Source organism: Panthera pardus, unplaced genomic scaffold (genome assembly GCF_024362965.1).
Source record: "Panthera pardus isolate Hobbes unplaced genomic scaffold, ASM2436296v1 HiC_scaffold_27, whole genome shotgun sequence".
Lineage (NCBI taxonomy): Eukaryota > Metazoa > Chordata > Mammalia > Carnivora > Felidae > Panthera > Panthera pardus.
Window position 1 is genome coordinate 33,326,003 of NW_026526843.1, and position 16,302 is coordinate 33,342,304.

Here is a 16,302-nt window from a genome sequence, read left to right on the forward strand (position 1 = left end):
ACTTTTCTTACTGTTTTTTTTTGTTTGTTTCTTACCATTTTCTTTGTTGATTATTTTTTGCATGTTTGTAGGTTATGTAAGACCATCCATAAAACAAAGCATTGTTTGTAAGATTTCACTTTCTAAGTAATCTCTACACCCGATGTGGGGCTTGATCTCACAACCCTGAGATCAAGAGTCCCATGCTCCACCGACTGAGCCAGCCAGTCCTTCCAAAACATTTTTGAATCAGTTATAAAAAACTGTTTGTATTTTTTATTTGTCTTTATTTTTTAAAATGTGTGTGGTGTGTGTGTGTGTGTGAGAGAGAGAGAGAGAGAGAGAGAGAGAGAGACAACGCACAGGAGAGGAGGAGGGGCAGAGCGAGAGAATCCCAAACAGGCTCCACGCCAACAGCACAGATCCAAATGTGGGGCTCGTACTCATAAACCATGGGATCATGACCTGAGCGGAAACGAAGGGTTGGAGGCTTAACTGACTGAGCCACCCAGGCTCCCCTAAAAATTTTTTTAAAGTAAACTCTCTACACAATGTGGGGCTTGAACTCAGGACCCCAAGATCAAGAGTGGCACGCTTTACTGACTGACCAGCCAGGCACCCAATAATTACAGTTTTTGAGAAATATTTATTTGATATTATTCATGGTGACTGAAGTTAACTTACCGTTTTCTTACTGCTCATTGTCTTTTTTATGTAAAATACTTTCTTTCACAAAGTATTTTAGCCCTCATTATTCCTCTTCTCCACCACCAATGAAAGTAACTTTTCAGGACAATATTTTAGTTGAATTGACCATTTGAAAAATCATTTTATTCTAACTGGCCTGCTATCACACCTTTCAACAAATTCATTTTTCCTATATTTATATTATTTTGATTAACTTTATTCCAGTGTTTGGACCAAACACCTTTGTGGTTCTGATAAGATTACTTTAAAGAATTACATGGGTTATTATTATTTTTTTTCTGTTCTCATCACTACAGTGAATATATTTCTTCTCACTTTTTTCTAATAAAAACAACTTTTGTGAGGCGCGCCTGGGTGGCTCAGTCGGTGAAGCATCCAACTTCGGCTCGGGTCATGATCTCAAGGTTTGAGTTTGAGTCCTGCATTGGCTCTGTGCTGACAGCTTGGAGCCTAGAGCCTGCTTTGGATTCTGTGTCTCTGTCTCTCTCTGCCCCTTCCCTGCTCTCTCTCTCTCTCTCTCTCTCTCTCTCACTCAAAATAAACATAAATAAAATAAAATAAGCAACTTTCGTGAATTATAGATTTTATATTATTTAGTGGTTTGTTGTACTTTTAGCAAGAAAACTTTAGTCACGTACAGAAAAATTAACTTATAAATGGCAGTAGACTTTTAGTTGGTATTGTCAGATTTTTTCATAAACTGTCAGAAGTACAAATGATTCAGATATGTAAAGTTCCTATTGTGATTGTGATGTTTCAGCATAATTTAAGATTATTAAAATATATAAATAGGGGCACCTGGGTGGCTCAGTTGGTTAAATGCCCAACTCTTGATTTCAGCTCAGGTCATGATCTCTCAGTTTGGTTAGTTCGAGCCCCACGTCAGGCTCTGTGCTGACCCTGTGGAGCCAGCTAGGGATTATCTGTCTTCCCACTTTGTCTCTCTCTTTGTGCCGCCTCCTCTCGTATTCTGTCTCTCTCAAAGTAAATAAACTTAAATATATATATATATATATATATATATATATACATACATATAAATAAATTGGTAGGTGACATTAATATTTGGGCCTATATAACTAAATCTACTTTCTCAATTATTTATTGACAGATATGTTTAAAGGGTAAAGTACACATATTTAAATACTTAAATATCCAAGCATGTTGCAGAATGGATAAGAAACCAGATTCTCTGGATCTTCCATCGCTGAGTAAAAGGATGCCCTCCCAGCCTCTCACAGACAGGTAATGTAATATTCGTAATATTCATACAGTCTCATTTCATGATTGCTGTCTTCTCTGTAGGTAAAAGATACAGATTCATCTTGAGTGTACTGAATATATTTAGGTTGATTGGCCCAGGATTAAAATCAACAGCTGACTGAAGTGAAATAGCACCGTCATAGAATTCTGTGATACTAGAATAAATTTGGGATTTTCTCAAAAAACTAAGTATTACTAGTATTTTGGTAGCAAAATGTAAATGTTTGACTTTATATTACAGAAACACTAATTTCTCAGCCCTTGGCAACTGTTAATTTATTATGATAATCCCTCTATTGTACTAACTAGTATTGTAATAACTAGTAGAATTTGATTTGGGGGTGAGACATTTTAGGGTACCTTTCTTCTTTTCTTCATATTCTTTATGTCTGGATTAAGGATGACTTATCACTGATATTCTGTACGATATTGGTGTTTATCTCCTCGTGAGATTTTGAAATGGTAGATTTGACTATCTGTTTTTGATTCATCCTTTCGGGATGTCTGAAAGATGTTATGAAAATACAGTTCCACCAAGTAGTATGGAAAATAATGTGGAATGGGGTGAGACTGCAGAAAGGGAGACTACACTCCTGCCCGAAATGTTTAAAGGTTTGTCATTTTATTTGTGACAAAGTTTAGATTAATTGGAATGGCAGTATATTAAGTAGTGTTTTTGAATCGCCAAATGGGATGTTTTCTAGAATATTTCTGTTGCCTCAGTAGAATTAAATATTTACACATTATATTTAATTCCTAAAGATTATTCTGTTTAATATGAATGACAATAAACCAAACAGTTCTGTAAAAATTAGGCTTTATTCGTATTGTGATCTCTATTAGTTTGCTTTACGTTTATGTAAAAATGAATTTTCTTTAGTAGTGACATTGATTATATTAATCATTTGTTTATTGTACCAATATCAGTTGAAACAAACACCAAATAGCAGTCAGATGCCTGCTGGCAGGTTCAGGGTATGTTTTGTTGAATGGCCTGTACCTTGGTGTCGGCCCTCATGGAGCCCACAGTCTAGTGGAGAAGGAGCCAGCCAGCAAATGAAGCAAAGAAACCTAATACACATGCACACATACGACTTCAAATTGTGGCAAGGGCTACAAAGGAGAGGAACAGGTTTCAGGAGTGTGGTCAGGGAATGTCGCTTTGGGAAGGTGAGGTTTTAAGTCAAGACTTGAAAGGAGAAAAGCTAGCTGCGTGAAGACTAAGGGAGGAGCATTTCAGGCAGAAAGAACGACAGGCGCTAAGGCCCGAAGTTAGGAAGAAACTCTGTGTGTTACAGAAACTGAAAGGCCAGCACGGTCAGAGCAGAGTGGCTGACGAAAAAGATGTCCAAGTTGATTTTGGAGAAGTAGTCAGGCCTCAAGTCACGTGGGGGCTTTGGGGGCTGTGGTGTGCAGAGTTTGAATTTTACTTACGGTGCAGTGGGAAGTCAGCAGACAGTTATGAGCCGCGGAATAACATGATCTGGTTTATATTTAAACAGCTATTTTGGCTTTTGAAAGGAGCATAGATTGGAAGTAAACAAACGTAGAAGCACAGGGACTAGTTAGGTTGTTGAAGTACTGCCAAGAGATCAAGGGGTGTGGAATAGGGTGGGTGCAGTGGAGATGAAAAGGAGTGGAAAGAACGGAGATATATTTTAGAGATGGTCTCTAGCACTCGTGTCCAATAGAAGTGGAATATAAGCCACATGTGTAATTTTACATTTTCTTGTAATCCATTAAAAAAAAAAAAGCAAAAATGGGGCGCCTGGGTAGGCTCAGTCAGTTAAGCGTCCGACTCTTGATTTCGGCTCAGGTCATGATCTCACGGTTTGTGAGATCCAGCCCCTCTTGGGATTCTCTCTCCCCCTCTGTCTCTCTCTGTCTGACTCTCTCTCTCTCTCTCTCTCAAGATAAATACACATAAAAAAAAAAGTAAAACTGAAACAGGTGAAATTAATTTTAATGTTACTGAACCCAGGATATCCAAAACCTGTAATTACATGTTTCAACATGTAATCCCTATAAAAAATGGAAGGTTTTTCATTCTTTTTCTGTTACATCATTGAAATCTGGTGTGTGTTTTTCATTTATAGCACGTTCGAGTTTAGACTAGCCATATGTCCAGTGCTCAACAGCCATATGATGGTTAGTGGCTACTATATAGGATAGTACAAGTCAATTGAATCTACTTATGAAGCGACTCTCAGGCGTGCTAATTTTCTACTCACAGCCTGTTTCGAACTACTTAGAAAATTCCTGTGTGCACTTTCCACCTCTACGCTTATGCCTTTGTCTCTTTGATTCTTACTACCTAGAATAGCCTGTGCCTTGGCGATTTTGTAAAGTATTTATTCTACATAGATAAGCATTACAGTGGTTAGGTATATCGACTTTTGCAGTCAGGCATCATATACCCATGAAGCCCTTCTCTGACTCTTGATAACTTCGTGTCCTTGTGTCATAATGTCTGTAGTCCTCAGTGTTCTTACATTTGTAAAAAGGAAAATAATCATATGGATGCTGTCGGGATTAAATTAAATAATGTATATAGAGCACTTAACACGTCTTACCCATAACAGTTCCTCAACTGATGCTTACTGTTATCATTGTCAACTATCACAGATACGCACAGATTTTGGTATAGTACACGGATGTATTATTGTGCAGTGGCGTCAGGTGGATTTTGCTTCTGATCATGGTTTAACCTCTTAATTCTTCTTTTGCCTGCATAAGTTGTTTACTCTCTCTGAGCCTATTTCTTTATTTAAAATGTTAACAATACCCACTTCGAAAGCTTGTTGTGAGAATTAAACGTGTACTCGGCAACTAGTTCAAGACATGGTATTCAGTAAGGGTTCTGTTTTTCCCCCCCTGGGAGGGTAACTTTTAGAAGTTCTGTTCTCATTTATGAAAAGAAATGATGCATGAATTGCAGAATGTAAGGATTACAAATAAAATATGATGTGTACCTGGCACAGTAGCTAATAAGGACACTCCATAAATGCTAGCAATTATTGCCTCTCTTCATCCTTCTAGACTAAGCTCCAAAGCCACTTTCTTGGGTGAGGCCCTTCCTAACCTTACCAAGGAGAATTAATTGATCACTCTTTTCTCATGTTACTTGATATATTTACCTTTGTCATAGTCTTCAAAATATATAAACACACTTCCCCTCCGGGCTGAGAGCCCTTTGAGGCCAAACATTTGTTTAATTCATCTCCTATCTTTTCAGGCATTCAGCATAGTGTCTGACACTTGGTAATTGCTCACCTGAGTTTACTTAATTTTTTATACATATATAGTTTTAAATCTTTATGTTCCTTTATTGGAGCAAGATTCCTGACCCGTATACACTGATGTAGTACTTACTAAACATGACCTGTGCAGAAATTATACGTGCTATCCATCTAGACAGGTTTTCATTGCCCTTTGCCTATCGATGGAATCGTTCCATTTATAAAGTTTCACGCATCAGAAGACTTTGAATTTGACCTGGCTATCCACGAATTCCTCTCTGAAAAAGTTAAGTGGCATTTAATTTTAGCTATCATCCTTTACAGCATGAAAAAGCTTATGCATTAGGTAGCTTCCCAAAATGTTAGCCTGTGCACAGTGGCATTTAGCGGAGCCGAGCCGGTCATTCTCACCCAGATTCACACAGACAGGCCTCGCTTGAGAGCTATGCGCGAAATAGCTAGTACTTTGAGACGAAAGTACTCCTGAGTTCACCACCAGCACAGACTTCTCTTGAGAGTCTGTCTTCTCGGCCACATCTCATAGTGCCATTGAAGACAGGCCAGCAACCGCCCTTCGTGTAATTCGGCATTAGAGCACCAGGTCTGTCTGACCGCGGTGGCAGGCACTGTGATTATATCCAGGTAAATAAAGGCCCATTTTTAAAAACGCCAATTTGGGATACAAATCAAGGGCACAGCATAATCGGAACTGACTTCTGAGCAATCTGGTACCCCAACTGAGGTGGAAGATTTCAGAAGCTGATGGCAAATCGTACCCATTAATTCAGATCCCTTTCTCAGTCCACACAAACCCTGAGGTCACCCGGCAAAGTGCATGTCAAAAAATACGGAGTCAGGGTGACCAAGTTTGACAATACATTATAGGACTCAAACTTGGAAAGTCATAATGAAATACATCTGTTCTGAGAGAAAAGCATCAAATCCTTTTTGTAGAAGTTTAGTTTTATTGTAACAAAGCAACTTGTACACGTTTAACGTTTAAAACTGAGCATCATCTTTCCAATGAAAGAAAAAGATATTTAAAAATAAACAAGAACAAAATTCCAAGAGAATGTCAATTCTAAATAAGATCCTACAGGTTCTGCCGACTCTCCTGGCAAGTGGCAGGGCTCAAGTCATCATCAGGAGAGAATTTTGTTGTAAGAGTGTCATCTTCAGCTGCAAGGATGTCTGTTAAACATCACAATTATAAACCTGCCAGAGCAGAAGCCATGTGGTCAAAATGCCCGCTCAACCCACCCAAACATCTCACCCTTTGCTGACCTTCTCTAATCCTATTTTTTAAAGGTTTCTTTCTTTTTTTTTTTTTTAAACAAAAAAGTAGATAATGGTGGTAAATGCTAACTGTCCATATTCACAGAGACACAGTGTACTACTCTCTGAGCCCAGTATACAGAGAAAGGAGGGAAAAAGCTAGAATTCTATGTACTACTACACAGGGGCCTAAACACCCTCCAGCTTCCAGCAGAGCTAAGGGAGCAGAAGGGTTGTCTTTTTTTTTTCCCTTTTTTCCCCACAGATCATGGCAGTGCCGATTCCATGAAGTTTTTGTTGAGACGAAATTTTTAAAGGGATAAAAATGAATTTGGAACAGAAAGGGGTAGAGATTCTTTTCCCAGTGTATTCTGCTCAACGTATTCCCCCTCCCCCCCCCCCCCCAAAATAAGTAGAGAACCATGGCATAAAGGGAGAGAAAAGAGACTTGAAAACATAAGGCAAACGAGGGGCGCCTGTGTGGCTCAGTCGGTTAAGTGTCCAACTCGGGCTCGGGTGGTGATCTCACGGTTCGTGGGTTGGAGCCCCGCATCCGGCTCTGCGCGGACAGCTTGGAGACTGGAGCCTGCTTCGGGTTCTGCGTCTCCCCCTCTCTCCGCCTGTGGCTCTCACGCTGCGTGTGTCTCTGGCTCTCTCTCTGAAAAACAAACAAACAAACATTAAAAAAAAAATGAAGAACACAAAAAACAGGGCAAATGAGCACAAGAGGAGGAGAAGGGCGGGGGTGGGGGGGGGGAGACTGCAAGTTGCTCCCAGAGACTGGAGAAAACTGAAAAAGGAAGGTTGGCATCCATTAGTTACCTTCGTCGTCATTCGGCTTGCCTTCCTCCCCCTTATCGTCACCTTCTTCTTCCTCTTCCTTCTCCTCTTCTTCTCCTCCTCCTTCCCCTTCTTCTTCTTCTTCCTCCTCTTCTTCTTCCTCCTCCTCTTCTTCTTCCTCTTCTTCCTCTTCTTCTTCTTCCTCTTCTTCTTCTTCCTCTTCTTCTTCTTCTTCTTCTTCATCTTCTAATTCATCATCATCATCATCCGTATCAGGAAGCAAGTAGTACTGCAGTGGATTTGGCCAGATATCATCTTTGATGAGCTCGCCTAACTCATCCACGTCTGCATCAGGATGGTCAGTGAACCAGGCGAAAAAGCTCTCAGGTTCCTCATACTTTCTCTTCCTGCTGCCCGTGTTCGGTGCCTGACTTGAACGTTTCGTCAGATCCTTTCCAGATTTCCATATGATTTCGGTGGACTTCAAAGATGCATCACCACTCTCATTCACGTGAAATTCCTTGGAGAGAACTTTATTTTCGAAGTAAGGGTTTTCATCAAAATATAAATCTATTTTGTAACCTGACTGGATATCTTCAAATTCTGCCACTTCGACTCTTGTCAGATAATGCAGCGCCTCTTCATCCTCCTCCCCAAGCAGCGCAGACACTTGTGGATGGTTGACGAATGTTGTTACCCAAAACTTTGGGATTTTGGCGATCGCTTCCGACCTCTTCTGAAAAAACGGCTGGCGGAGTTTGTTGTATTTCTCTTCGATTTTCAGGATCTCCTCGCTGGCTTGTTCATTAAGTATGTCGATTTCACTCTGTATTTCATCTATATGTTCAATCGCTTCTTGCTGTTCTTTTTCTGCGGTCTCGCCGGACCCGTCGTGGTTGGAGTTGAGCTTTTTACCGACTTCGGCCGCCGGCTCCCACATGGTGCTGCTCCGCGGTCGCGGTCGCGGTCGCAGTCGCAGGGAACAGGAGAGAAGGGAAGGCGAAGGGGGCAGGCAGCGGCTTCCCCTCACGCCTCACGGGCCACACGCACGGGCGCTCGCTCGTTCGCTCTATGCGACCTCCCGGCGTTCAGCCGCCTCCTCCCGGCGCGCGGTCGCTCGCTCTGCCTCGTGGCTCGCGCGCGCGCTTCCTGACGACGTCACGGTCTGGTGACGGGGGGGGGGGGGGGGGGGGAGTGGGTGGGGCGTCGCGCGGGCCCCGCCCGGCCTTCTGTGTACGGAGGCGCGCGCTTCCTGACGACGTCACGGTCTGATGACGGGGGGGGGGGGGGGGGGGGGGGGGGAGTGGGGGGGGCGTCGCGCGGGCCCCGCCCGGCCTTCTGCGTACGGAGGGGAGGAGGCGGTGCACCTATATTGCTACATTCCTGGAAAGTGTACGGATCGGCATTTGGGGAAGAAATAAGAGCATCGTGACTAAGATCAGAGACTTCAGTGTTAGATAATCTTGGGATCACATTTAAGCCACCATTTGCAAATTGCGTGTCATGGAAAAGTTGTTCAATCCCTCCTGGCCTCAGTTTTCTCATCTGCAGAGTGAGACTGCACCACCAACCTGCTAGAGTTTTCACAAGGCGTGTGTGAGGTATTGTCTTTAAAGCACTTAGCTTAATTCCTGGCACATAATAATTGGTCCGTATGGAGTGTATGCAAGGTTGCACGTATGTAAATTTGCAAATTAAAGCGAAAAATACCTTGCAACCTGGGTGGCATACTGTTGTGTTGTGTAATTCCGAAATTTTCAAGGACAGCTCTGCCAAAACAATTGTTTATTCAGTGCTTTGCATACTTTTTTTTTTTTTTTTGCATTTTCTCTTAATTATCGGATGGGCATTATTTATAAAGCAAACGCATATTTTTACAGCTAATGAAGAAGAAACTATGAAGTTAAAAACATATTTCAGTGTTCTATGGTAAAATTTGTTAAAGCAATGAGAAAAATAGAAAGGGCTTTCATTAAGAGTATTTTTTAGCAGGACTCTGCTTTTCTGAATCTCTCAGGAGAAGTAATAGTTTATTGTTAACAATTGACACTTTACAACAGAGCACATGAAGGGAAAATATTACATGAGGGATATGAATAAAATATTTTATCAGATGGTTTCTGATACTTTCCCTTCATGTCCTTAAGGATCTTAAACATCAAGAGTATATATTCTGTATTATCTAGGGACATTTTAGGTCAAGTCTGTATTGATTTAAGAAGAAAACCCTAATTGTCCTTAGAATTTCTATTTCCATAGTATGGAAGATTTTTATCCAAATAAAAATCATGGCCCTGACTCTGGGATTGGAAGTGATAATGGAGAGAAACGATTATCTACAACCGAAGTGAGTCTTTTCTATTGCTAATCTATTTTATTTATAAATTTTGTTAGAGTTTTGAAATACATAGACACTTGTGCACACTTGATTTATTTTGCTTAAAAATACAATCATTATTGCATTTAATGACTTCAGATGAAAAAAGGACACGCACATTTTTAGAAGCAGAACAGGAAAGCTTAACATATTAATTTTTGGTTTGAGAACTGGAGGTGTAAAGCAGATACTCTACACGTCTTATGTGAAATTAAAATAACCTAATCCTTATTCTATGTTTCAAGTGCCTCATTTGTACTTTGTGCTTATTCCTTTCAGCCATCAGATGACGACACAATCAGCCTTCACTCTCAAGTCTCCGAGTCAAATAGAGAACAGACATCAAGAAATGACAGTCACTCAATTGGAAGCAAACCTGATTCTCAGAAAGGTAATTCATATGGGTGCCTGCTATTTTATTTTAATTTTTTTAATGTTTATTTGTTTTTGAGAGAGAGAGAGGGAGAGAGAGAGAGCATGTGCACGTAAGTGGGAGAGGGGCAGAGAGAGAGAGACACACACACGCGCGCACACACACACACACACACACACACACACACAGAATCTGAAGCAGGCTCCAGGCTCTGAGCTATCAGCACAGAGCCTGACGTGGGGCTCAAACTCACGGACATCAAGATCATGACCCAAACTGAAGTCGGATGTTCAACTGACTGAGCCACCCAGGCACCCCTATTTTTATTTCATGTATATTGCCCTTAATCAAAAATGCATTTCGAAAAATTACAATGTCTTTGGCCACCTCTTTTATTGAAAAAATATACTTTTATTCTAAACACTACAGTATGAGAGCATACTGCTTACTATTTATATTTTCTAATAATTACTAATCTATACTTAGACCAGGAGGTGTATGATTTTATTGATCCCAACACAGAAGATGTAGCAGTTCCTGAACAAGGAGATGCACATATTGGATCATATGTCTCTTTCCTTAAGGTAAAGAAAACTTTGAACAAATATTAATAACATATTCTCCTTTATCTCACAAAAGTACACCACACAGATTTAAAATGGTAACTTTCTTTTATGTAAGGGAAAAGAAAAAGCTCCTGAGAAATCTCAGAAAAATGAAGAATTGGGAGATGAAAAAAGGTAAGCATACACGAATCCTCCAATTGAAATGTAACTTATACACGAAACATTTGTCTGCATTCCTCAATTAAACTGAAGATGATAGTAAGCATTTAGGCTGAGTGTAGTATATACATCCCCCCCACCACCCTGGCTAAGAAGTGTAATAATTCTATTATTACCGAGGACGACTGTACCTTCACATTCATTGCTTCATTTGAGCTATTAAGCAACTCTTGAAAGTAAATGATTTTTTTTTTTTTTTTGCATCATTTGGCCAATAAGGATATAGACCTGGAGTTTCAAATGTCTGGAACTGAGATGTTTCAACTCTTTGTCTACTACACTTTCCATTTCATCAGACTGGTTATAGTAATTTTAAGGGTATCTACTTCTGTTTTATGAAAATAATGCACTTGAGATCTTTTCTGTATCATCTTAGGAAATGATGGAGTGTGACCTGCCACATTCAGTCACTCCTTAAAGTTGCTTCACAGCTGTAGGAAGGAAGGAAGGAAGGAAGGAAGGAAGGAAGGAAGGAAGGAACATTTGTCGTATACCTACCATGTACCAGGATCTGTGCTGTGTGCTTTCCCGTGTTTCTTATTTATTTATTTTTAAAGATTTTTATTTTGTTTTAGTAATCTCTATACCCAGTGTGGGCCTCGAACTCATGACCCTGAGATCAAGAGTTGCGTGCTCTTGCAACTGAGCCGGCCAGGTGTCCCAAAGATTATTATATAGTTTTTTAAGTTTTATTTATTTTACCCAACATGGGACTCAAGCTCATGGCCCTGAGAGCAAGAGTCTCGTGCTCTCCCAGCTGAGCCAGCCAGGTGCCCCTCATGTTTCTTACTTAATGTTCACTAAATCTTGCAGGGTTAATGCTATCCCCATTTTTACAGATGAGGAAGATGAAGCTTGGGAGACTCTAAAGTTTCTTGCCTAGAACCACTTAGATGGTGTCCACTAGAACCTACGGTGTGACCCTAGCTGTTTCTGATCTCCAAGCTTTTCTCTTTTCTGTCCATTGTGCTTCCTCCAAATGACCTCGTTGGTAACTTTTTAAGCAATCTTGAATTAATCATCTCTGGTACCCCATAAGGAGGTACGTTGCTTTGTCGTACACTCTTTATATGTCATTCTTCTCTTACTTTCTCGCTTTATCTCCTGAAGATCTTTGCCTAAACTTGAGGGTCACAGTGGCATACAAGATATGGTGAAGATACAGAGTCTTAGGGTTTGATACTGCGTTGTAAATGAAATACCTTTGGAATAAAATCACTGGAGTTTGGAGAACAACTTATTTAAAAATTCCTTTGTTCTCTTTGATTAAAAATTATGTATTTTAATGAGCATTTTCCTGCAAATTCGCCAGTCTTACTTGGACCTGTTTTGCATTTCCTCTACTTAAACATCTTACATAGAGACTTTTAACGTCACGATGAATAAACTGCTAAACTGATAACATTTGATATTTATAAAGACAGGCATATAGGGCTCTGGAGTTCTTATTACACTCAAGACTGGGGAGTATGCGTTGTTAAATTATACATTTCAGAAATTACAAAACGGTAATACAGTTTACTTTGTTAGCCATTTATTAATATCACCAGTATGACACATTTCCTATTGACTAGAGGTTAGGTATGTTTTTATATTCCTTAAATATTCCTTACTTCTTGTTTTAATGTTTCAAGTACAAGGACATTAGGATTTTAGCTTTCAGTTGATATTAAAAACGAACAAATGGTTTCTGCTTCTGGAAGCTGGCATAAAATGTCATCTGCCTTACTTTCTGGATAACCGTGTTTGTGTCACCTTTCAGACTTGGGAAAGAACAGTTACTTGCAGAGGAAGAGGATGATGATTTGAAGGAAGTAACTGATTTGAGGAAAATAGCCGCTCAGTTATTGCAGCAAGAGCAGAAGAACAGGTATTTTTTTCAGTAATGAGATTCAAATAGGCAGACGTTATAATCATCAAATGATTATTCAAAGATTATCAAATGAAGTTTCCAGTAAACAATAGGACCATTTAAGATCTGTGTCAAGGGGCTATTAAAAGACACTAGGAAATACTTAGGAGAGAAGCGTCCAGTTACACCCACAATTAACAAATGGTTTATACCCACATAGTCATTTTATTTAACTACTGTGTAGGTGTCTCTTTTTTAGTCCTGTGTGCTAAATAATAGTAACTGATTTATTTGTTGATATTCATTTTAGCTCACAATAGCCTTAGATACGTTATAAGCATTTTTCCCCGTGTCATGTGTGTGTAGTATGCTTTTTATGAGATTCCAGATTACTTGGGATATGCGTAAACTCCTTAGAATTGAATGGACTTACATAATTGTTGATTAAATCGGCATTATGGTTTGAAGGTCACAGGTTCACTTTGGTCTGCTTCTTGGTCAGGGAGGGTTTCTCCCTCTGGCTGGACTTTCTCCAGATACACGTGCCGTTGGCCATAAGAAAGACATTATATGAAGGAGTATGAAATGAGTGCGAGTCCCTTTTTAATCACAGAAGTTCTGCGTGCTGCTCAGGGTCAGCTCTTCGTGCATCTGCATGATTTAGTTTAGTTTTGAAATGATAAAGAAGATCTGAGTGGTTTTTTGCTTTGAGAAAATTAAGAGGATAATTTTGGTACATTTGTGGGTAACTAATGAGTATTTTGTTTTTCTTAATCAAAACAATAAATGTTTGTGGCTCACGTGACCGTGTTTTAGGATGTTTAGCACTTAAGTATACTGGCGTTTGCTTAGATAGGCTTTGAAGAATAATGGCTGTTAAGACTTAGCAAATTGCAGATGTGTGGTTTTAAGGGCCACTATGTTTTTTAAAATAATTACTAAATATTTTTTGGGCGTGTGTGCAGCTACTGCATTTATAGAATTAAAAACCATACTAGAAAATATCACTCATCCTTATTCCTTCTATATCTAACGTATCCTCATTCCCAGTTCACGTTTTTCTTTTACCATAACTTTCTATCACCCTTTTCTGTGACATTTATTTTCTAATCTCTTCCTATGATTCATTTCTAATGGGCCTCTTTTTATACTGGCTACTTGTGAGTGCTAGTGTATGTTTTTCCCCTTCCAGTATAATCCGAGTATTGATCTCCCCCATGGTTTAAGAGGTTTGTTGAAGCAAGCCATCACCTGCTCTGTGTAGCTTAAGAAATAGTTGGGTTTCTATCTTTTGTACCTGGCGGGTGAAATGATTGTATTTATCATTATGAGCAGATAATATTGATTTTGAAAGAACCCACGACAGTATTTCTCTGATTGTGTGAAGAATAGCACCAGAGTACATAATTTTAGATTCTAACATCATCCTATATATCATTTCTATATTTTCCAGTTTTCTACTACTGTATTAGTTTTTAATCTATTCCTATGGCTTGAATTATTCTTTTTAGCATAGAAACAACATCAAATGATGTTTCCTAGGGTTTTTTTGTGTGATAGTTTTGTAATCTGTACAAAATAGCACCTAGCACTGTGCCTTGTACATGGTAGGTACTCAGTAATATTATTAGTTAACTGATTGCTGGAAGATGAGGTAAACAAATGTAAAGCTAATAGGAACTATTAATTTAGTGATGTTCTTTCTAAATAACTTATTTTTTTAGATGTGTGCAAAAGCAATTTATGTCTGATGTTTCTCTTCATCTCCCTTTTCAGATGTTAGCACGTAGGAGTACAGATTTTTTAAAGATAAACGTTAATATGCAGTGACATTAATGTAATAATTATGTCTAGCTTTGGAAGGCATTAAAATATTTATCATATCTGGTCATAATGTAAGGAGCACATTTTACTTTTGAAATGTATAATTTATAAACAATTTTAATTAGATCCTTGGCCAGTTCTGTTAAATTGATCTCAGAATTTTTTTATGCTAACTCTAGCATTTTCTCTACTAAATAATCTCTTCCCTTTTTCTAAAGTATGTTGCTATTGCTCACATCTCTTGGTATAGATAATTAAAATTTTTGTTTACTATTACAATACTTGAATTGGAGTGAATCCAAGAAAATCAGAAGTAATCTTCTATAAGGATATATCCATCCCTTAGAGGATTTGATGTTATTTACACCTTCTCTGGTTGTAGATTTCTCTTCCATACTGCATTGTAGATTCCAACTTTATTAATAAAGAATCTGAAATGCTATTTAAAATTGCAGATCAACCAGGAATTATAACCTGTCTCTTCAGGTTGTAACACAGTCGTTGCAATGTTTTTGTTTGTTGTTTGTCACGATTTAAAATAATTTATTTAGAGTAAGGTTACCCTCGCATATCAGGAAGTACCACCTCGGACTCCTGTTTTGACTGTATACTACTTAGATGTTCTTTAGTTAGCTACTAGTTGAAGATAAATGCAGTGGTAGCTCTGAGCTGAAAGAAGCCATGTGCGCACTCCCAAACTAGAGGCTATTAAAAAGCTGCTTAGGTTGGGTTCAGCGATGATTTTCTTAAAGCAGCTTTGCCAGTTGTTTAGTTCCTGCTACTTTTAAAAATGTCTTTTATTCATTACACATGTTTATACTAGTACTAGGTGGATGAAGCTACCCTAGGAAAATAACAAGAGGGTATTGCACAGAATTAATAGTCAAAAAGAGTGGGAAAGGAGATCGAATAGACTATCAAGTAGATAACTGGTACGTGTTCAAAGTCTGAAGCCTAGTTTTTAGAAGACGGTTTCCTCTCTGAATTGCATAGGTTAAGCTACTTTGTATTGGCAGTTTACTGTTGAGTTTTTAGAAGCTCATCTTTATCCCCCTTATCAAAATACTGGATTATTTCTACTTGTATTTGAGCGTATTGAAGTCCCTCTGAATCAGTGAAGCTGTCCATATTAAAATAGCTATTCTGCAAGTGTTTAAAAAATGTTTTGGGGCGCCTGGGTGGCGCAGTCGGTTAAGCGTCCGACTTCAGCCAGGTCACGATCTTGCGGTCCGTGAGTTCGAGCCCCGCATCGGGCTCTGGGCTGATGGCTCGGAGCCTGGAGCCTGTTTCCGGTTCTGTGTCTCCCTCTCTCTCTGCCCCTCCCCCATTCATGCTCTGTCTCTCTCTGTCCCAAAAATAAATTAAAAAAAAAAAACAAACCTCATTTAAAAAATGTTTTAATTTATTTTTGAGAGAGAGAGAGAGAGAGAGAGAGTGACAGAGTGTGAGCAGGGGAGGGGCAGAGGGCGAAGGAGACACAGAATCTGAAGCAGGCTCCAGGCTCTGAGCTGTGAGCACAGAGCCTGATGCAGGGCTCAAACTCACAAACCATTAGATCATGACCTGAGCTGACGTCGGACGCTTAATCTACTGAGGCATCCAGGCGCCCCTATTCTGCAAGTTTTCAACATTCGCTGTAATTTGGGAAATTAAAAAAAATACTATTGTCTTAAAAATTATCTTAATGTTCTACCCTAAATTATTTAGCTAATTCTTCAAATTTCCACCAATCCTTCTTATCTATCTTATTATTAGAGAGGTGGCTACTGTTATTTTTCTTATACAGATTTTCTTATTATGTGGCTCTATAATAAGTTGACGTTTACCTGGCTCCTTAGAATTTGCTT

General features: G+C 39.2%; 2 protein-coding genes across 4 annotated transcripts in view; one reads left to right on the plus strand and one right to left on the minus strand.

Moving 5' to 3' along the window:
- LRCH2 (leucine rich repeats and calponin homology domain containing 2) overlaps positions 1 to 16,302 on the plus strand; it is a 98,515-nt gene that overhangs the window by 43,327 nt on the left and 38,886 nt on the right. For 2 of the 3 annotated variants that reach the window (XM_053892132.1, XM_053892133.1), the window contains exons 6-11: positions 1,799 to 1,932; positions 9,504 to 9,591; positions 9,901 to 10,012; positions 10,481 to 10,578; positions 10,676 to 10,734; positions 12,542 to 12,649. In XM_053892132.1, coding sequence (XP_053748107.1) covers positions 1,799 to 1,932; positions 9,504 to 9,591; positions 9,901 to 10,012; positions 10,481 to 10,578; positions 10,676 to 10,734; positions 12,542 to 12,649 — 599 coding nt within the window. The remainder of the gene's footprint in view (positions 1 to 1,798; positions 1,933 to 9,503; positions 9,592 to 9,900; positions 10,013 to 10,480; positions 10,579 to 10,675; positions 10,735 to 12,541; positions 12,650 to 16,302) is intronic. The other variant, XM_053892134.1, reaches the window with a different exon arrangement.
- LOC109253690 (protein SET-like) lies at positions 2,334 to 8,384 on the minus strand. The gene is made up of 3 exons (XM_019426903.2): positions 7,287 to 8,384; positions 6,287 to 6,380; positions 2,334 to 2,454 (listed from the first exon to the last, which is right to left on the minus strand). Exons 1-3 carry the CDS (start codon positions 8,182 to 8,184, stop codon positions 2,334 to 2,336), a joined length of 1,113 nt encoding a protein of 370 aa, XP_019282448.2. The 5' UTR covers positions 8,185 to 8,384.

Coding starts and splice junctions, on each gene's coding strand:
- LOC109253690 (XM_019426903.2), bottom strand. CDS start 8,184: ATGTGGGAGCCGGCGGCCGAAGTCGGTAAAAAGCTCAACTCCAACCAC. Junction 6,381..7,286: donor CAAGCCGAATGACGACGAAG/GTAACTAATGGA, acceptor GATGTTTAACAG/ACATCCTTGCAGCTGAAGAT. Junction 2,455..6,286: donor CAGGAGAGTCGGCAGAACCT/GTAGGATCTTAT, acceptor AACATCTTTCAG/ACATCCCGAAAGGATGAATC.